Genomic DNA, 22,010 nt, shown 5'->3' with positions numbered 1-22,010 from the left:
CATAATACCTCTTTTTCTTATTGGTATTATGATCACAAACATGTCGGTTTTTAAGAGCCACAGTACAGGGGCCAAAGAACCACATGTGGTTGCAGACCCACGTCCTAGTCCAACCTTAGATCCAACCTCTTTTACAAAGTTGTGGATCATTATTAAAAATTGAGCGTGTGGCTGGAGACCGCGTAAAATGATTGGAAACTCAAAAAGAAAATGGGTCAAATATTTAGCCTGAATTCTGGGGAGGCTTGTTGGTAAATACAAGTGAACGGTCAAGGTGTAATCTAATAAAGGATTGTAAATCACTTGTTGCTGCCTGCTCCAGTCCAACAAATGAGTTTTAATGAAGTTTGTCTTTTATCCTAAAGCCATTTCCCGGCAGTTTGCCCTTCTAAGCCATCACAGAGCCCTTCTCTTGACTTCTCACAATTCCTGTTGACACAAACCAGACGACGAGCTTAACTCATTGCTTTTCTGTCCAGATTAGAAGGAACATAAACACAGCAGATAGCCCAAGGGAGATGGTGCAAGTTCAAGTTCATCTACAGCACTTTTATCAAAGAGAAGGTTATTCAACGCATTGCAAAAGTATCCACACCCACTGAATTTTTTTTTCTTTTTTGTTTTTTTTACATTTCATCACATTAAGATAATCTAACCATACGGCCAAAGAGAGATTTAGTGAGGAGCAGCAAAAGCAAATGAACTGGATTAGCAGTGCTAACCAACAGCTGATGATGTCTGTCACCGTGATGTAGTCAGATGTAGTCAGAACAATTGCTTATTCCATTAAAAGGGGAGTATTATGTGTTTTCCAGCCACATAGTGCCATTTTATAGCACAATTAAGTAACTATATTACCTTCAGTAGTTGTAGAAATACTGTATATATTAAACATGGCTCCTCTTTACCAACGCTTTTACCAGTATTGCACAAAGAAGTAGCTCCTATAATGGTCTCAGCAGATGGACTGTTCCACCAGGTGTTTGCCAATTGCTGCTGGCTAGTCTGAAGGAGCCGAGTGGGGAGTTGCAGGAGAAGGCTGCTCTGTGAGACTGAAGCTCGGAAACTGCAGCTTTGAGGAGGAGCTGCGTGTCGAAGGCGGAGCTATGTCCACCCAGGCCTTTTGCACAGCTGAATGGTTGCTATGGAGATTAAAAGATTTCTCAAACATGCATGAAAGAATCAAGGCAAAACTTAGGGTGTGTTTTTATGAGGAAATAACATTAGAACATGATATAAAGCTCAAAGAAGTTGATTTTACGTAATACTGCCCCGTTAATATCAGTTTCACTTTACATTCATATAGTAACTGCTTTTGTTTCAGCAAAGCAAAGATACATTTTCGTATTGGGGAAATTATCATCTTCATTTAAAACTTACTTTGATCCCAATTCGGTCCAACAGAAAAATATCTAAAGTTTACAAGTTTCCTCCTAACTGACAATGTACAACTCTGCTGTTGTAACAAAACTATTCACCAAGATAGCTTAATCAATAAAAATGCATGTTCTAAGTGCCTGTTAATAACAGCTTTTTCCCTTTGAAAGCAGAAGTAATCTGGTACATTAGAGATGTATGTGAGGAACACAGCTTCACCTCTTCATACAGGAGTGATGTCATATTACTTTTAATGAATCAGTCCTAACTTCCTGTAAACATGGCTCTTTTTAGTTTCATTTTCACAATGTTTAACTCAGGAATGTCTCAGAGCAAAGGCTGGAGGATGAAATAAAATGTAAGGAGTTCCATTAACGGTGATGAGTGTCAAACCGGCTCTGGACCATCGAAAAGGCCACGACTCTGATAAACCAAGATTATGATGATGAAGATGTGGAATTTCCACAGATGGTGAAGGTCCTGCTTCTTTATCTGCTGGTCTGAATCCAGAATGAAACATACACACAAAATCAAAAGGAAACTCAGTCTTTTTAATATTTAAATACGAGTCAGTGACTAGTAAACATGTAATCTTTTACAGACGTTCACCTTTAACGGTTATTGTGGAATTAAGCTAGATTTCAAAACAGAAACTTGGATCTGAAGCGTATCCTTTCTATCTACAAAAGGAAGTGTCCATCTGGCCAAGCAGCCTCCCTAAACTCAGATAAGCGTTAATGAAAGCACATTAAGGGTCAGAGTTCCCCAACCTGATTATTTCTGGTTGCTTACATAACCGCGAGGAGCTTCTACTCCTGACTCGGCTCCCTCTGTCCCGCTCCAGATAAGCTTCGGCAGTGATAACGCCGCTCCGCTCAAGGCCGCACCGCAGGGAGGGAGGGGAGCTTAATTGGCTCATTTGTACTGAGAGGAACTTGAATGAAGTCTGATCAGAGAAAAAATAAAATAAAATAACGGGCTTGGTCAAAGCAACTGAGTATTCAGTGCCTTTATTGAAGATTCAGAACTTTAATGACTCATTAAATACAGAAAAAAATAACACAAAAGCTCATTTAAAAGCAGATTAACTGGGCTTCGGCTGCCTTTGCATTGATTCAGCAGTTTTGAAGATGAGTTAAATTTCAAAGCTGTTTTGGACTGTGTAGTTTATTACTACCTGGGAAGGGTGGAGGATACACATCCGGTCTAGTTCAAACAAAAAATGGAATTTAATATATGGAGAGTGGACAGCCTGTGGTTCAGTATTCACAAAAAAATTGCCTTTCCACATATTTTTTTCTAAAATATTTGACAGAATATGCAGTTTGGGAAGCTAAAGCAACCTAGACACAATGCTACTTGACTCACTTGTGTTTGCAAAGAAGCCAATCCAGGAGCGACATTCATTTTCCCCAGCACTGATTGGCTGCATCACCAACAGCCAAGACCAGACCATGAATGTTGGCTTCTGTAGCAGAGTGTTTAGACAGCTTCCACTGAACATATTAATGAATATTAAAGTATATTTGGTGTCTGAACTATTAAAGGCAAAAGAGGGAAACCAACTTCAGCGGCTGCTTTGTCCAAACTACGAATAACCAGACAGTGGACACCTGTATCCATGAGAGCCGCTAACTGAAACACTAACTGAGCGTCCATGTGAAGACTTAATTATTTTCTAATTAAGTCTTTGAACGTCATTTCATTGATGAACTGGTCAAAGGTCGCCATCTTTGTTGTGGCTGGTAGAGCAGACTGGAGCTACATATGGTGTAATGCTAACCAACCAATAAGAATAATAACAAGTTGAAATCTTAAGACACTGCAGTCCTCATTTGCATAATGATGCAGAAATGCATAGGTAAAGTAAAAAGAGGAGACGGAAGAATGTAAAAACAAATGGAAATAAAAGGAGTGGTGGCAAAAAAAGAAATGAATTGAAGAGACACAAATGCACCTTTAAGTAGAAGAAAAAACAAAAAACATTTTTTTAAAACTGTAAATTTTAAATCATGCAGTTAAAAATATAATTTGATGCAACTGCTGAAAAGATGAAAATGTGTCAAATTAAAAGACATGAGGTAAAGCTCTCAATTTTTTAATTAATTGGTGCATTTTAAGTGCATTGATCTATTTATCGAGTCACTTATACATTTCTGCTTGTATTTTTAATTATGTTTGTTTTGGTCCTCCACACAAAGCCCCAGGCAACACTGCAAGGACATGGGGTATAAATAATGGATTTTTAAATTTTATTTATTTTACAATTTTCCTTTGTTTCTTAAATTGTTCAAGATGCATATCAGATTAAAGGTAAAAAATGTAGAAAATCATTTGATGTCTAATTTCTTTCAACAAACCCAGAATAGGCATTTTAATATGAGAGTGTAATCTCTTTGGATTTACTGTACTCTCTTTAAATTCACTAAATTGCTTTATATTGGATTTAAACTCAATATCTCCTGTGACCTGCAGCCACTTTAATGCAATGAGCTATATTTGGATTTTCCAGTTAATTTAAATTAAATATATATATATATATATATATATTTAGGGGGAAATTAAATTCTAAGGGAAGTACAGTGTTTTTGCTTGCTTTTAATAGTTTTATGCAGGTTACAAGCCGTGTTTTGCCAAGTCTAATTATCTCAAAATATGGTTATAAATACATTTTATCTGATTTAATCATACATAAATATTTGATTAAAAGTAACAACTAAATATTGAAAGGCAAACTTATTTTTTTAATTCAACACTCTGTTACCCTTCTTAGGTGATGGTAAAAAAAAAAATTCTCCGCCAGTCATTCAGTGTTTTTGCTGTTACTGTTTTTTATTTGGTTAAACTGCGGGGGGGAAGTAGGAAAGTTTGAAGAGCGACGTCATTTTTAAAAACTGAATGGCATCACCGGGCTCTGATTGGCCGCTGCGGCCGCGAGCTCCAGAGTCCGAGAGAGGGGGGCGTGTCTGGGGCGCCGTATATGAGCGGCTGTCCTCCTGTCCACCGTCAGAAGGAAACGCTCACATAAAGCGGTGCGCAGCAGCAGCAGCAGCAGCTCCCTCCTGGAGGTTACACACCAACAGAGAGCCACCTCCGCTTCTTCTGCCGCAGCGGACCCACTCGGACTCCAACACAGTTTATTTCTTCCAGCAGCAGCACAGAGAGGAGCGGAACTTTGGAGACATGCAGTCTGTGTACCAGCACCTCATCAGCCTGCTGTTCGTCTTCAGCAGCCTGCAGGTCCCTCAGCTGACCGAGGGCTGCTCGTGCGCGCTCACGCACCCGCAAGATGCCTTCTGTAACTCCGACATAGGTGAGTCATTAATTACGTGGCCTTGTTGCTCGCTTTCCTTTCATATTAACGCGAGGAAACGCTCAGGTCAAAGTGACGCATGTCAGCGCGAGGAGGACAGAACGCACGTGAGCTTTGGTACACAGTAAAAAACTTGCAGGTCGAGTATCAGAGTGTATAGCTTGTTACTGTGTATTTGTCCCTATAGTATGTAGTAATTTTACTATTCACGGGAGCTATATTGCATTAAACGACGCAGATAACTTCATAGGCAAGTCAGATTTTTAAAAATGGGTATGGCTCTCTACCCAGGGCGGCATAAAATAAAGGTTTTGTTTTTTGGGGGTGGGTTTTAGGGATGCTCCGATATGAACATGTGTGGCGATATGACCATCTGATATAAGTATTGCCATTATAGCGGACAACTGATATTTACAGATATTACATGTATAATATTCTTCTTTTATTTGTCGGACTGATACCGATGTTAGTGCTAATATATTGTGCACCCCTATTTTTATGATTTGCTCCTCTGCAGTCAAAGATAAGTGGGCGTCTCCTGTGTTGTATTGTCGGTATTTGACTCAGCTTCTGATTGGCTGCTAAATTAGATTAATCTGTTTCACAGGTTTCAAGGGGTTTGTGACAAAAATTGTTTATAAGACTTTTTTCTTTTTTTGTTTAATGTCAAACATTTATATTTTTGAGTAATAAAATCCTTGCTATTATTGGGCCTGATAGTAAAAAGATTGCCGTTTGTTTTAGCAGAGAGAGGTTAGTTTGGGGGAGTATACAAAGGAAGACTTGGAGACTGCTTTAAGGTGGAGGGGTGCCGATTATGCAAGAATACGCTCTGAGTTTAAGTTTTAAAATTGCACCTATACGCTGCTTTCATGTTTTTACAAGATCCTTATTTGTCTGCACATGGTGGTATTTCTGTGATGGGCAGCCAGATATCGCCGAGCAGCGGTACAACGGGGGTCACACAGCTGGTTTTACTACCTGGATATGCTTACCCTGGCAGCCCAGAATAATATGAACTCGGGATCTGGCTTAGCACTAGGATTAGGCGATTGAACCCTGAGGGGAATGAGGCCGTGTTTAGGTGGGCGGGGAGGCGGGGGCTGTGTGAGGGAACTGAGGTAATTCAGACAGGACACACTCTCACATTGCACCTGAAGTTTAATTCCTTTCAGGCATGAAACCAGAGATTCTATCAGTATGCTTACTTTGAGATGATCGTTTTACTTTTATTTAAAACTAAAGATTAACACTTGATTATTACACTGTATAATATAATGTTAAGCTATCAGTTTGTACATTAGTAGTACTTTTTAAAGCCTTTTAATTTTATTATAATGTGCGAACAAACAAACACTCTTTCCAAATGCCAGATCAACAGCAGTATACCACAGTAGAGGTGTTTAGATGTAGATGACAGTTTTGTCTAGCCCTGAAATGGGCGGTACCCGACCTTTTAACAGGTCTTCAAATAGACGTTTACCCATAAAGCCCTTTAAGGACTCCGCATTTAAAAAGAGAAAGTCTTAACTTCTTAACTTAAGATACTTCAAATCTCCAGGAGAGTAGATGCACATCCAGCCAGTGACCCAGTTGGACCAAGTCAAAATGCAGCTTCCTCAAACTCTAATCCGCCACCTTTTTAGCAGTTTGGATGGCTCATGCTGCTGGCCCCTGCTGAGACTCAGCTGAGTAGAATCTGGAACTGACTTCAATGGGGACAGTTCACAAATCCCATTTCCAAGGTCATGGCTTGGCTTGAGATGTGCTTCCGAGTTCCTTGAGAAACTCCAAAGCATGGAGCCGCTGCGACTCAATAATCTGGGTCAAGCTTGGACATAAAGAATGCCATAATAAAGTTTTTATGAGACAAACAGTCCTATTTTTATATCCACAAGTCATTATTTTCATACATAAATGTCTTCTGCTTCTAAAACACAGTGGCTAGCAACCATAAGTGGTGCAAACATTAAGGTGACGAGAGAGAAATGCTGTAATTTACTCTGTCGACATCAAAGGCAACAAGCCTGGATCTTCCCAGTTTCAGACCTGAAGGGGAGTTCAAAGCATCTTGCTCTTGTTTTCTTGGCCCTAACCCATAATCGCCCACAAGCACACCGCTGAAAAAGAACGGCGAGGATAAAGCCCTGGAAACTGGGTTGCTGAATCCTCTCTCTTTACGCTGTGAAATATTTCAACTGAAATGTAGAAAAACACAATATCCTTGGAGCAGCAGAAGATGTTTAGGTAGCCAACTGTCTTAAGAGACTTTGGGTACAAAAAATGTCATTTCTTGATGTTGCTTAATGGAGCCATTCAGACAGCTAATTGGCTCTGTTGAAGCAGGTCATTCACTTGTCTAAAGGTGTGGCAATTATTTTCTCAACAAGGCCTTCCCTAAGCCAGATCAGAGAAGACTGACGCATCAATGCAGGTAAAAGGTGCTACAAGGTTGCAGCCTGGTGTAGTTGTAAAGAAGTCCGTTTTGTAGAGGAAACATCTAGAGTCAAAATGTATTTTGCTTTGCATTTATTCTGGCAGTCAGTCCTCGGCTCCCTATCTGCAGCAGAACAGGTGATTGCTTGATAAAGCGCATGCAGTCTAGACTCCTGTGGCGAGAGGCATTATGTAAGGGCGGACGGCTTCCAGAGTTTTCCCAAAAGTCAGTTGAAATACGACGAGATGTCAGAGTCGGGATTCCGGACAAGCCTGAGATGTTTGTCTCCTGAGCCGAGCGTATCAAATCTCCAGCCCACAGCCCCCTCCCTTCTGCAATGACCACGCACTTGTGGAGGCCAGTATGGGGGGCTGAAGACAATGACCCAACAGACACTCATCACAGCACTATAATATGACACAAAGCAAAGAGCTGATCACGTTTGGGAGGTTTAAGAAATATCCACTTGCAAATCTCAAAAAATGAAGTTACTCTGATGTATGATATTACAGAATTACGACTGTCATTGCAACAGCATGTTGGAGTTCCTCTTATGTTAGTTCTCATTTGTTCTTTTTGTAGACTTTTGTCCATATTCCCTATGCTTTTGAATGCTGTTCATCTGGAAGGATGAACAGCATCCTTCCTTCCAGACTCTTACTTTTAGAAAGCTATGATATGCAACCATGGCAGCAAGGTATTGTTTTTGTTAGTGGGAACGTCTGATTAGTACCTCAAAAACTCAATTAATACCTGAACTACAACTCCTAATTCCAGAGGAGTTGAAAGAAGGCTTTATGCATGCAGAGCAGGACCACAGAAAAAGCAAATGAGGTGGATTAACAGAGCTTGCCAGCAACTGATAGTGTTACCCATGACGTAAAATGTGGAATATCGTCATTTATGCGATTAGCAAGTCATGACAGTCTGAGGCTTTTGTCAGATTCGTTGCAATGTTGATCCTCCCTCCCACAGCATCACCATCCACAACTCTTTGAAGATACTTGGCTGATGGGTTACAAGATTTAATATCCCTTTGAAATGAAAAAAACATTTCTGAATTAGAGCTTATAGTTAGAGCATCCTGATAAGAACCAACTCCACATCTGCACAACCAATCAGCCTGAAAGGAGAATCTGAAACGTAGTCAGCCAGTCAGCAAATGGCAAGTGAGTGCAAAAGATAAAAAAAATGTAAGATGTAAATGCAAACTGGGTGCCTGAGAAGCAAAGAAAATACCAGGTGTTTGACAAGTTATTTCTTGGGCAGTGACCACAAGAATGGCAACTGTAGATTATTGGAAAACTTTCATGAGAAAGCAAAATTCATTGATATAGCTGTAATAATAACTGTCCTAGTGTATAGATATATCTATACACTAGGACAGTGTATTATGTATTACACACATGGTTGTGTACCTGACAAACACAAACTAACACAATTATGTGTTGAAATATTCAAATAAATATTCAACACATACTGTGTGTCATATTATTAGATTCATTTTAACACACAATGTGTAAAATTAACACAAAATATGCTTTTAATTTAATAACACATTTTTTGTGTTCTTTTTTAACACATCTTTTTTTAGAGTATACTAGCTAAACTGAGTGTTGAGTTTAATTTGGGGAGATATGTAGGAGTATTCAGATTACTTGTGTGTGTTGAACCGTTGTTGTGTGACCTGCTGTCTGACAGTGCAGTGTTTGCTGCTTGGTACTAGGGGATTGAGGATTGGATGAGCTAGTGTGTCAAGGTGGGCCGTGACTTTTGAACAGCTTCAAAACTAAAAATCTATTCCGCTATACCATTCTTGCAGTATGATTTTTCTTTTACGGCGGTCCAAGAACCGATGATGCATGATGGCCAAGTGAGGAAAAACCTCTGACTTTACCTCTGGATCCGTTCTGGTCAGGAAAAGAACCTATCCAGCCATAACTAGGAAACGGAAATATGAGAAATGGCTAGAGAATAGCTGCCAGAAGAAACAATAATTATGGTTTTATGAATGCATAGAACATAAGCAGGAGGAAATGAGATGGTGATAGTTTTTAGAAAAGACTTGACATATATTTAGACATCCTGCATAAATGTATTATATATTTTTTTTGTTTGTCCTGTGGTTTCTTTCTGACACGAGGTTCTACAGCCAGAGGACACTGTTTATTTTTGAGTGTGGTAAAGTGTTAGAAATCCTCTTCCTCCCACTTACCTCCTCATACTTGGATAACTTCCTGCAGACTGAACTCAATAACTTCTCCTTGTGTCACTTTCTTCTTATTATTATTCCTCTTTTTCCACACAGGCATGCACCTATGTTACACAGTAACTCAATCCTTGTTATGGCTGCATTTTGTCGCATTCTACGTAGGCTGAATTGAATGTTTAGCATTCACATTCAATCTTTTTTATAATCCCATGCTCTAGGCAATGGAGGCTGAGTGAAAAATGGATTCACTTTATTTCTGTCACATCCTGGTTACCTTTCTCACTATGAAAAGCCTCCCACTCATGAGACTGCATAAAGATTCCTCTGCAGAAGAGGATCACCACAGTAACCTAGAATTTTAAACTGGGAAGGGGAATTTTTTTTATGCAGCATCTAATTGATAACTTAAATACTGACTTAAATAATCAATTCCTACCAATCTAACATTAAGCACAATAAAAGGCTTAAAGAATTAATAAAAATCTGTCTTTGAAAAGAAAAAAAAAGCTTAAATGTTAAGCAAAAGGGATTCAGAAGCACCATTAACTGGGTTGGCTTTGGCCATCATGTGGCTAGTTTTTTGGCTTGCTACCAGATACATTTATTGCATTCAGCTGCAGCTAGATGTAGTTTTGGTGTTGATTTTTGAGTTATTTTATCTATAAAATTTGTGAAAAAACTAATCACTACATCTGGTTTTGCTAAATGTTGTAAGCAAAAAGCGGAGGAATGCTTTAGCTTCTTCATGCTAATTAAAGAACTGTCATATGTAATTTTTTAGGACTCTTTAATTTGCTCATAATCTGTATTGTTATGTTACTCCATGTCACATAAACTATGAGAATTTCACAGCAACTAACAAGTACAGTGGACCCCCAGTATTCAATGGGGCAAGGGGCCATGACGGTCCTCAACTAGCTAAAACAGCTAATACTCAAAATTCCTTATGAAATAATCTGTAACTGCCTATTTTAATTGTTCAAATGCCAAAAAATACATTGGTATGCATTAATATACACAATGGAACCCATCTTGGCAATACCACAGAAGCTAATATCTTCAGTCTTCCTTATTTACACTTGAAGGTACAGCCAATCAGCACCAAGGATACTGAATGCTGCTTTTGGATTGGCTTATTTGCAGCCTATAGCATGTCAGGTATCAATATAGCATTTTCTTTTGAATATTTCAGATGTGCTTTACAAAAACAAAAATCCAGAACGGGGTAATTTCAGGCAGCTGACCAGCAGCGCATTGCCACATGCAATGGAAAGTCGGCCCTGTATAACTTTAACGCTTCATTCAGACAGAAACAAAATTGCTGGTCATTCAACGATTGTTTCTCAATAAAGCTTATTGTAGGAACGATAAAAATGTAACATTTTTAAAACCCTTTTTTTTTTCACTGCATTGACTTCAGCCAGAATATTGCATTGTTTAATTATACAACATTTAGGGAATACTCTTTGCAACACAGAGCAAGATGACACAACTATCCTGGGAGCATATTGGTTCAGTGTGACATCTGTACCCAGCAGAAGCAGGTCACTGCAGAGTACATCCACCAAACCGAAAATGCAACCCCTCTAAATCTCAGACAAGTGCTGGTAGTGCTGCTCTTCTGTCCAGAACAGCTGGAGCCTTTCACAGATTCCCATTGGAAATGGCACCATCGCTGCCGGCCAACAAGAAGGATCTTATATGGACATGCGTCGGTTGATTTATCTGAGGTTCTTCCAGCTAGAACATTTGTTTTCGAGGTCAGACCAAAGTAGGAAAAATGGTTCTGCAGTGAAAGGTTTAAGTAATGATGGGAGGTGTATTTAACTGAGGCAAAAGGGTCCCGTTATGTCTGCAAATTCCTTAGTAATTGTTTGCAGCAGACATCTGTCAAACAGAGTTTGGGTACATTTAGCAGAGGTCAGTTTGTAATGGAGTGCTTTTGGACGAAATTAAAAGAGTTGATAGATTAATGGATCAAGGAAAGTTCTAGTGAAAGGTCAGGAAGCATGTGGTGGGTAGGAAGTTGTTGTGCACTAATCCTGACATGAACAATGTTGCCTTTAGATGGGTGTGCATTCTAAAATCTATTGCTTTTAAAATGATAATTAACTTCAAAAAGACTCATTAATGGTCAGAAACTGTTCAGAAAATAGCTGAAAAACATTCAAACTAGATTTTAGTATTTTCCTATCCCGATTTCCCATAAAAGTTACATCCCTCAACTTCACAACATCCATCCATCCGTCCACGGAGGGTACTCAAGATTTTCCTTCATTTTCAATCGGTTCATGCTCTCTAACAAAAAAAGTTAAAACAAACTCATTTCAAATTGGGGCCTTCACATCCAGAATAAATTTGCAGTGACCACAATATAACTACTTCCTGTACAAGGTGCCCACTTCTCATTTGCCAGCTTGACAAATTGAAAGCAGAACAGAAGGTGACATCCCTCGTTTGCCTCTCTGCGGCCAATAAAAATGAATCCTGATTATTTTCTCCTCTTTCTGTGGAATGCAAGCTCCCCGAAGAATGTGGGAAGGAAATTCCATGGGGAGAAGATAATAAACAAGACCAGTGTTAGTTGTGTCTGCGGCTGCTGGGGTTTGGGGCAGCAGGTGAACTTCAGAGGGCTGATGGCTTATGCAGGACCCGCATTAGGCCCCATCCAGCAGCTCAAATAAACGCTCATTTCTACACTCCCTGTTCCAGACGTTTCTCAGCAAGATCCATTATGTCAGAATCAGTTAAAGCAATCGGTCACTTCCAGGTGTTTTCAGCTCATTTATGTGCATGAGGGTTCTCCACACTGATAGTACACTCCCCCCCCCCCCAAAATGTTCTTTCTTGGTATATGTCTTCTTCTCCAATTCTCATTTAAGTTTTCCATGAGAATTCCGAAGCGGTGTTCCTTCCGGGGCGAACAATGCAACGATGCAGGAAATCAGATAAACAGCTTACCGGTGCAGCTAACCTGGTTCTAATGCACTATTCAGGAGGTGTTTAGAAATGCCCGCTCTCACCTGTGCGCAAACTAATATAGGGTTAAAAGCGAAAGCACACTATTGAGTTCTAACAAACGTCCGTTTCTTTCTTTACAGTGATCAGAGCTAAGGTGGTCGGCAAGAAGCTGCTGAGAGATGGACCTTTTGGAACAATGCGCTACACCATCAAGCAGATGAAGGTGAGGATCTTAGATTCCCTTCAGTCCTCAATGTTCGTCTTCGAAGCATGAAGCTAAACAGAAACTTTGAGAACCTTTCAGCTAAGACTACATGGTATTGAATAATACAATTGCAATCATTTTTGCACCATTTGTAATGAAAATCTTTATTTTTAGCGTTTTAGCTAACTTTGAAAATGTTTAGCGCAGTTAGCTTACCCTCAACTAATTTTTGCAGATAAATTATAAGGTACCAAGTTACTTTAACTTTCAGTTGAATAAAATTCATGTGTGTTGACAGTTCTGAATCCTTCAAGTAGACGTTCATGCTCTTATTTTGAAGTGATTGAAGACTGTTTACGCAGCGGTTCCGTTTCCTCTCATGTTCTCTCTTCCCCGCCAATAACTTTATTTCAAACAAGAAACGTACAGGGTCAAAATAAAATACGGACAGTAGAGAATAAGATTTAAACAAATACAATATCTGAGGTCATCATACAACATGTACATTATAATGTCAAAATTAAACTGATGCTCAAATGTTGACATGTTTCAAGGGCAGATATAATTTGATGCGAAGTTATCACTAATGTTTATGATTAGCACTTTAGCATTTATGTCCACTAAATACTGTGTTTGTGTAGTGCGGTAGAGTGAGCAAAACTAGTGCCGGTAATTAGCACTTTAGGGGTTAGCACAGCTAACTTTGTTAGCAGTGTCTACCTTTTCTGGTCTGTGTCGGGTCTGAGCATCTACCTCAGTGACCTCAGCATAACCGAAAACGAATAGCAGCAAGTTCTGCATTCCAAAGACTTCTTTACATTTTTAATTCTGGACATACCAACATCAGAATAATGATGTACAAGTGAAAAAATCCACTGTCTTACCATCAACTAAATTAAGCTACATTGGTTATTGGAATTATAACAAACAATGTTGTCCTGAAAATACTTGAAATTAGAATTCATATTGTCAAAGCACATATTGTAATAACATATTTCATTTCTAATCAAATTTATGCAATTCCAGTTCTCTACAGAAACCAGAAAAAATACCCACTGCTGTTTTTTCCTAATGTAGTGGGTATAGCTCTCTGACAAACTGTCAGAAAAAGGAATGTAACTGGTAGGTTGATAAAAACTATGGTTTTGTCTTATGAAAGTTTTTATATTATTATTTAGCTGTCCAGTTATTCTACCACCTAGAACGGTCATCTAAAGGTTATCAAATAGATTCTGAAAATTGTAAATGAAGGCAACTGGTGCTTAGCTCACAGAAAATACAACATTTTTGGGGAAAAAATAAAATAACTTTTCTGTATGCTTCAGCATGTTAAATTTAATAATTTTAAGTCCATTATAACTCAACGTCAAGATCTACTGAACTGCATAAAATGCCCCCTATTTGAACCAAGCCTTTGTTTGTTTAGGTGAATTATAAACCTAATCTTCACCCAAGATTGACCCTTTTTGGTAACCTACTGAAATCAATATTCTTCTTGCCAAACGTTGTCCGATATGCTCAGCCGATGATAGAGAAGTTCTTAACCTCATTTTAAAGCCATAGATCCAATTAAGACCAGAAGCAAATTTCTAAATTAAGAGTTGCTAGAAGAGAAGTCGTACATTTAAGACTCATTTTGATAAATTTAGGTCATTACATGAAAACCTTCACTTTTGAGATACAGAACATTTATGATCGAAATCTGTAACTGAATCATTGCTAGTTTGAGCTAATTTGATGTTCACAGCCACATGATTAATGGTCTCTAAACTGATAACATCTAGTCTTACTGTTATTGTTAAACTCCTTCTCTTTAATGCTGGGCTTTTAATGTAGAAACCCATTTAAAAGCAATGGCGAAACTATAATATAGGTTTAAGAAACTTACACCAGTGTCTCTCCAGCCTATAACTAAACGCAGACTGGAATTCCAGTCCTGGAAGGCCGTCCCTCCTTTTCTCCGGATCCTTACATAACGCTCCATATTTCTGACAGATGCTGACATCGGCCCGCTGCTTTGACAGGAGCCAGGCCGAAGGATTAGTAGGCTTATGGGTATTACAGCTCAACCAAACTCCTCGCACCGAGAGTAAACATTTTGTCAGAGTCACGCACCAGCATCTGTACAACAGTGGCCTTTTTGTTATGTATTATGACTGTTTGAGCTTATATAAAAAGCAAAGCATCCTCCAGATTTCCACAAATCCTATGAGACGAATCCCTTTGGCCTCCATAAAGCTCCACAGCTTCTGGCTGAGGTAATAGTTTGTTCCGTTTTTCTGGGAGCACCGAGTCTAAACAGGGATTTCCTGTTGTTCTCAGAAAAATACATTACACCCTTAAAAAAACAGAGAAGGAAGCAGACCTCTGAAAACAGACTTTAGGCTGTGTACCTATCACAGTTGCACCACGTTACTCGTCACGTTATCTCGGATTTCACCAAAAGCCGAGCCTTCAGATTTTCATTCCCTCGCGGTACTCCCTTAAAATAGTCATCTGATAAAGCAGGAGTGTTCTTTCCTTTTCCTTGTTGTTCATGTGGGGACTTTTGAGTGTCGCTGAGAGAACTCTAGCACTGTTTTTCCAGTGCCTTGATTCCATCTCCCCTTTTTTTTTTTTCTTTTTCAGATGTACAAAGGATTCGAGAAAGTTCAGCATGTGCAGCACATCTACACGGACGCCTCCGAGAGTTTGTGCGGCGTCAAGTTTGAGATCAACAAGTACCAGTACCTGATCACAGGTGAGCTGTCTAAGTCATACTTTGAAAAAAGAATGCTGCTTGACTACAACTGCATTTCCATCGACCATATAATTGCTCAATTTGGCATATTGAAAATAAATGTGCTTAATGAAAAAGTGTCAATTTCGAAAAAAAAAAAATTAAATTAGACTTTTTGTCGTTAGGATGATTCTTGGTTAATAGAAACACTGCAAATTGCGAAATTGTTTTTTCGACCTTAGCGTAATATTGACAAACTTTTGCACACAATTGTCATGAAAACGCAGCTCGTCTTTGAGCAGTATTTCATAGAATGAAGGCATAATATTTTTATTCAATTCAGTAAAATACACCAAAGAATTTGGTTGTAATGTAAGAAAAACATGACAGAGTTCTGCACTGTTCACCCCCCAGTAGATGAGATCCACTCAGCGCGGTGAGATGTAGAGAACATTCTGGTCGGCTCCGTGTTGCCAGGAAAAGCTGCTTTCCTTCCAGAGTCCAGCTACCGGCATGACGACTGTTTGGCCCCCACTCGTCCTGTCCCCCAGGACTTCATTTGTCTTCTGACAAAAACTTTTCCCTCTATTATTAGACCCTTTGCTACTGTACAGAGGCGTTTTTTTTATTTAAGACTTCCCTTTGCGTCTCAGCAGTTTTTTCTCCTTCACAGCTTATAATTACCAGCCAGCAGGAAGCGGCTGGCATTTTCCAACACAAGAACTTTATGAGTTGCTATTTCCAACAAGGATGCTGTTTACTTTGGACCCTGCAGCACTCAACTTATATAGGTGTCAGTGAGTCCCCAACCTGTAAATACTGTAACTCCACCGCACGGCGCAAGCCAACGAGCTGGCGTTGCCAGGCAACTACAGCTATGTTTACCCAGTCCGGTCACGGGTGACATCAGTGGATGTCTCTCTCTCTCTGCCCTCGGGGCGGCTATAATAAGTCGAGCCTATAGCCTCCGCTGGAACACGGAGGCCTGCGGGATGAGCTATTGGAACCTCCTTTGATCCGGCTTTAGGGGGCTCCATACTGATTAGAGTTTTAGGAGCGAGTTGCACTCTCACTGCGACTCCACGGTCCGGTCCCGCAGCTTCAGAGGACGGGCTAAACGGGACAAATTTGTGACCTGTTGAAATGCCACTTACCGACAGCACTGTGAAGGAGACAAATGGTGACAAATATCGTCGCTCCTGGAGGCTCACAGCGCTGGAAGTGGTCTGCTGCTAAACATAGACATCTGATGACCTCCAGATATTCCAAAATGGGGGTGTTGGTTTATTATGGGATTGTCTTTCTGTTGGTAAACGAGTCAGGATTCTGAAGAGAAATGTTGGCAGAATCCTGACTTACATTCAGGAGATTAAAAATGAGCTGAACTATAAAGCTCACTTTACAGTTTACCTTACCTAAAGTAAGTTAAGGTGTGTAAGTAGACACGCTATTTGCTTGTTCTGGACTAACAGATATAAGTCCATTTTCAACTCATCTGTCCAGTGAAAGTTGTTCCAGAGGCTCTGATCTTTCTCGATGTCTTCTCTGGTAAACTTTAGTCTAGCCTTCATGGTTTTCTCATAGAACATCTCATCTGAAAGTTAAATCTATGTTGACTATCCAAGTGTGGAGGCATATACTTTTATAACAGCAGCAATAAGAGCCTGTATTAGGGTGGATATAGTTTATCGTTTGGAGTGCAGCGATCACCGATCCTTAAAAAGCTCAACTTACAGATTTTGATTTGGACTATTTTCTTTGTTTGTCTGAAAACTTTATCAAATATATTGATAACTTTGCTAAGTGGACAACAGTGGGGTTGTTGTTAACAGAGCATGTGGAGATTTGACCTGGTGACTGATTCTCAAACCTTTGTGCAGACTGACCGGTCAGATCTCCCAAAATTAAGGTTATCTGGGCTGATTTATCGGTGCACCCCTTTATGTTGTTTTCTAGTTGTAATAATTTGAATTTATTGCTAAATTCTAATTATTGAAATGCATTTGAAAATATGTGCAGGTTGGTGGTACAAATTTACAAATAAAACTTCATGTAATTTGTCACCTTCAAAAGTCCATGCAGTCACAGTTACATGGACAAAAATGGTAAAGAAATTGTAAATCATCAATTTACAATTGATGATTGTAAATCATTGTTTTGTGTTAACAAAACATTAACACAAAACATTGTGTTAACATTTTAAATCCTTTTTGTTTATCCCCACCTGCTGCAGTGACATTGTAAGATGTCTCTGTTTACACCACGTTAAACTGCATTTCCCCATGCAGTTGATGCCAAACATGTCTCGATTTTCTCGACTTTTGTTTGCCAGAGACAAAACCCTTTGATAAAATCCTTTGCGGTTTGAGGTTGTATCTCTGGAGGAACGCTCTGCTCACCTCCTTCACCCTTTTGCTCCCCAGGTCGGGTGTACGACGACAAAGTTTACACGGGGCTCTGCAACTTCAACGAGCGGTGGGAACGACTGTCGCTGGCGCAGAAGAAGGGCTTCAACCACCGCTACCAGCTGGGCTGCAACTGCAGGGTGAGTGAAAACCACGTAGAGCTGACGGGAATGAGACGAGCAAGCAGGAGGGAGGATGGAAGGCCAGGCTGGAAACTCCGTCAGCCACTACTAGAGGGGAGATTTAGTATTCATGGAGCCACTTTCACAGTTTCCATCCATTAAATCATCCGTTTGACCTCCACAAGCCAAGAAATGAAGATATTTTTATGAACATTTTTACGGCCTAGTTTCCACTTTCAGATTTCAGGGATGTTGAATAGTGGCAGAAATGCAGAAAAGAGCCAGTTTTACTGCGATCGCTGGGAATTAATCAACAGCCCTGGAAGCAGCTCCGGTTTTCATTCCCAGCTTCTCCTGGCTGCAGCGTGCAGCTGCTGACCCTGCCGCTGGGCGCCGTCCTGGACATCTGTTAACACACTCAGCCACTATCAGCAATAAATGGATTAGCAGAGGGAGCCTTTTGTTGGCCATGCGGGTCAGGGCGGCAGCCGCCCTGTCACCCAGACCAAAGACGACCGAGAATGATAGAACATGTTTCCATGTTAGCTCCACCTCTGACTTACTGCCTTTAATGAGCAGGAAATGAGTCGTAGCGCTCGTACCAAGCATTCTGATGACGGTTTAACACCGAATAACAAAAATGGGAAGTTCTCTCTCTAAAATGTGTCGACTGAATTTGCCGGTGCATTCATTTCTGAGACGAGTGCAGCTCTTTGCAGCAAGTGATTCACTTTTCCTCCCACCACATCTAGCCTCTTTTCTGTTCGTCACCTCTACGAGTGGCAGCGTGAATCCTTCCCGTCAGTCGGCGCCATTCATTCATCCGGGGAGCGGCTTCCCCCCCCCCCCACTTTTATGTATAAGCACCTGGCATAATGACGCACATTTCAAGGCAGAGTGGAGCCCGACTAAATCCTTAAACTACCCAAAAGTTGAGTGCATTAGGAAGACGCTTCGTTTCACATTCCTCAGCACAAAGCACACAAGCATCAGGGCGAAATTGGCAGCTCCGCTCTCTAAACGGTTTCCTTTTACTGAACCACCTGATCACCACAGCTGGATAGATGAGATGGGACATGTCGGAATATTTTACTGAATTCAATTCTGAAGTTGCTTTTAACTCCTTACATGAAATCCAGTGTCTTTCACTTTCTCTGATTCTACAGTCTTTTCATCTTCATAGCAAATATAAATGCATAAAATCTACTTGGATCCATTTGTAAAGCTTTCCTCACCAAGCATTCAACGATTCCAACCTCCTTAATGCCAGTTAAAGTATTACTTATTACAAACAAAGACAGTGATGATTAAAGTCTTTGATATGTTCAAACATGACCAACATAGATTGGACTGCACTTACAAGATGAATTTGTATTTTATCAGGATTAATGTGTTTTTAAAAAGCCAACATGGAAGATCTAAGAGCTTATAAACAGCTTTAAAGAAAAAGATACCATCTAATATTATGTATTTATATTATATTGGCTTTTTTAGTTTCAATAATTAGGCCCAATTATGGATTATGTATTTTAAAAAGACAATGGTTCATAATCTAGTTATGATTTGACTATTAACAAAATAGTAGTAATAAAAACATCTTCTGAGTAATTGTGGTATTATTTACAGAGAGTCAATATTTTTACTAAAGCATAAAATCATGGAGTCTTCTGTGATGTTTTAACTTTTATGATCAGTGGAGACAAACATGTTTAATATGCAACATTTTCACATTTTAAGACTTAGTGTGATAAATTGAAATGGGTTTAAATTAGAAACTCTGTAATAAATAATAAATTAAGAAAGAGAGGGGTCTCCATTTTTCTAATGCTAAGTGTGTTAGCCTTTATTTATTCCTGTCAGCAGGAGCCTAGCTTGTCCCTGTCTGTATATTTAAAACAGAAGTTGTAAATAGACTGAACAGTAGAAAAAAAAACAAAACTGAAATTTACTGTTTTAAATGAGAATGAAAGCCTTCCATCGCTATGCTACATTCACTAGCATCCTGAAAGAACTAGCTTTAGCATATGGATTTAGAGATTGTTCTATTTTTAGTGGTTTCTCTTTTACCCTAATTGTTTTAAATGCCAAGCAATTTTTGAATGAATTTTCTCTATATAAGAGCTTTATTTGAATAGGTCTTGACAGTTTGTTTGTTTCAGGCCTCCGTATTTAGTTGTGTTTTTCTCTGTCGGTAGATTAAGCCCTGCCACTACCTGCCCTGCTTCGTGACTTCGAAGAACGAGTGCCTGTGGACGGACATGCTGTCCCACTTTGGTTATCCCGGCTACCAGTCCCGACACTACGCCTGCATCCAGCAGAAAGAGGGCTACTGCAGCTGGTACCGAGGCATGACCTCCCGCGATAAAACCATCATCAACGCCACTGATCCCTGATTCCAGGCACACCACGCCCAGAAACCAACGCTCTCCCGCCCCGTTTCTGTCCCCCATCTCAGATTCCTCTTACTGGACTCGTGACGGCCTTCTTTAAAAAGGCAGAAAAGAGCAGATATAATACAGTGCCTGTCTGTAGCACTTCTGATAGAAAAAAAACAAAAAACAAAGCGTCGTTGTAAAGGTTGCCCTTTAGACTTGTAAAGTTTTCCCACTTCAGTCAGCTACCATCGTGTTTTAATCCGTGGTAGAAACGGTAGACGTTTATCAGACGTTTATACGGGAAGACCATTATCAACCTCGGTTGGGATCGTAAAATTGAAAAAGTGGCACCGACTTTAAGCAGCTAATCTACTGATTTGATTGATATCTTGCCAATAACACAGACCATCTTCTTAAAGTAACACACACCAAATTAAAGATTGAGGTGAAATCTGTTCACAATAGTACACCTGCTAGCAGCACTGCCAAAACACTTCTCAATAATGATTTTGTGCCAATATTGAGGGATGAGAATTATACTTGTTAGATTCAAATTCTGAAAATGTAGATTCAGATCAGCCATGTTGAGTTTTACTGCAGCATCCGTCTTTACCACGGCTGTACCTCGGCTTCCCTGAATGTTTCTAGTGCAACTCACCTACAGTTGCACCTCAGCCCCGTACTCTTCCTCCTTTGTTGTGCATAGATTATCAAACGTTAACACCGATTCAGTGCCAACAGAGGGAGGAATTCTTTTTTCTTTTGAGTTGTGATATTTTATTTTATGCTGTATATAAAAATAAGCTAAAGAAATGCTGAAATCTCTATAATGCATTTATTTATGTTTATTGGATTACACAGTAACCCTGGTATACATGCAAAGACAGAATTAAAAAAAGTACAACACATCAAATCAGTCGGTGTGAACGACACGCATTGAAATTTTAAGGTACTTTTTTTTTGTTCGATCATATTTCCCTTGGCTGGTACTATTCAACAACTCGGTGATAGTTCAGTTTAAACAGGTTTCACAGTATGAGATATTTTCTAAGTGTATATTCAATCTTTTGTATTTAACTATTTTAAATGAACATTATATATAAATATATAAAAAAAAGATAGTAATTTTATTGTCACTAAGATCATTCTTCTTCACCTGCTCCAGTCTGGATTTTTATTTTTTTTTCTTGTTAGCTTCCTTTCAGTCCATTCCATTAGCGGATGCTGATTTGCCTCAAATGGATTAACAACCCTTTTTTAAAAAATCAGCAAAGTTTCTATTGAAGGCCTAAGAACCAACATTATTACTAAGTTCTGCCAGTAGGATATGATGCTAAATGTTAGCTTTGCTAACACCTGTTAGCTAAAATGCAACCATTTGTTTTTCAACATTTAGCCTCGAATTTTTAAACAATTATATTTAAATAAAACTTTAGATTCTTGCGAGACCTTTTACCCAAATTTCTTGACAATCTTAAACTAAGCTAACCAACTGTTAATTATAGCTAGCAAATAAGAAGCCTCGACTTCTTCAAGCAACACAAATTTAAGTCTTTTTTGTGGGCCGAATTGTCTTCATTAGTGTCCATAGGGTTCCTCCTCCAGTTGTGGCATTTCTGTGTCATTATTTCTGTGGTTTCTGTTTGTGTAAATATACAGTCTGCTTAACACAGAAACAATTGGTCAAGTTCAAACTAAAATGGAAAAAAAAGAGGAAAAACTGAAATCAAGAAAGCTGTGTACAGTCTGTGTGTAAGCACTGATTCCTGAATTGTGTGGGGTGGGTGGGGGTGTTACCATGTAAGGGTAGATAAATGTTTGACTTAATTTCTGTGTTTTATATTTTTATAATAAAGAGTCAATGAAAAACGGACCAAACAAGGC

General features: G+C 39.4%; 1 protein-coding gene across 1 annotated transcript; it reads left to right on the top strand.

Annotated features, from left to right (window-relative positions):
- The first annotated feature begins 4,266 nt into the window (after window positions 1–4,266).
- On the top strand, window positions 4,267–22,007 carry LOC106928032 (metalloproteinase inhibitor 3). Its single transcript, XM_015004034.2, has 5 exons — window positions 4,267–4,690; window positions 12,441–12,523; window positions 15,134–15,245; window positions 17,648–17,769; window positions 19,947–22,007. The coding sequence occupies exons 1-5, from the start codon at window positions 4,276–4,278 to the stop codon at window positions 20,142–20,144; spliced, it is 930 nt and encodes a 309-aa protein (XP_014859520.2). The 5' UTR covers window positions 4,267–4,275; the 3' UTR covers window positions 20,145–22,007.
- The last annotated feature ends 3 nt before the right edge of the window (window positions 22,008–22,010 follow it).

Source organism: Poecilia mexicana, unplaced genomic scaffold (genome assembly GCF_051168715.1).
Source record: "Poecilia mexicana isolate PSO_F unplaced genomic scaffold, ASM5116871v1 scaffold_23, whole genome shotgun sequence".
In the NCBI taxonomy this organism is placed as follows: domain Eukaryota; kingdom Metazoa; phylum Chordata; class Actinopteri; order Cyprinodontiformes; family Poeciliidae; genus Poecilia; species Poecilia mexicana.
Note: the sequence above shows the minus strand (reverse complement) of the source record. Positions and strands in the feature narration are given on the sequence as shown.

Coding starts and splice junctions, on each gene's coding strand:
- LOC106928032 (XM_015004034.2), top strand. CDS start 4,276: ATGGCATCACCGGGCTCTGATTGGCCGCTGCGGCCGCGAGCTCCAGAG. Junction 12,524..15,133: donor ACACCATCAAGCAGATGAAG/GTGAGGATCTTA, acceptor TTTCTTTTTCAG/ATGTACAAAGGATTCGAGAA. Junction 17,770..19,946: donor AGCTGGGCTGCAACTGCAGG/GTGAGTGAAAAC, acceptor CTCTGTCGGTAG/ATTAAGCCCTGCCACTACCT.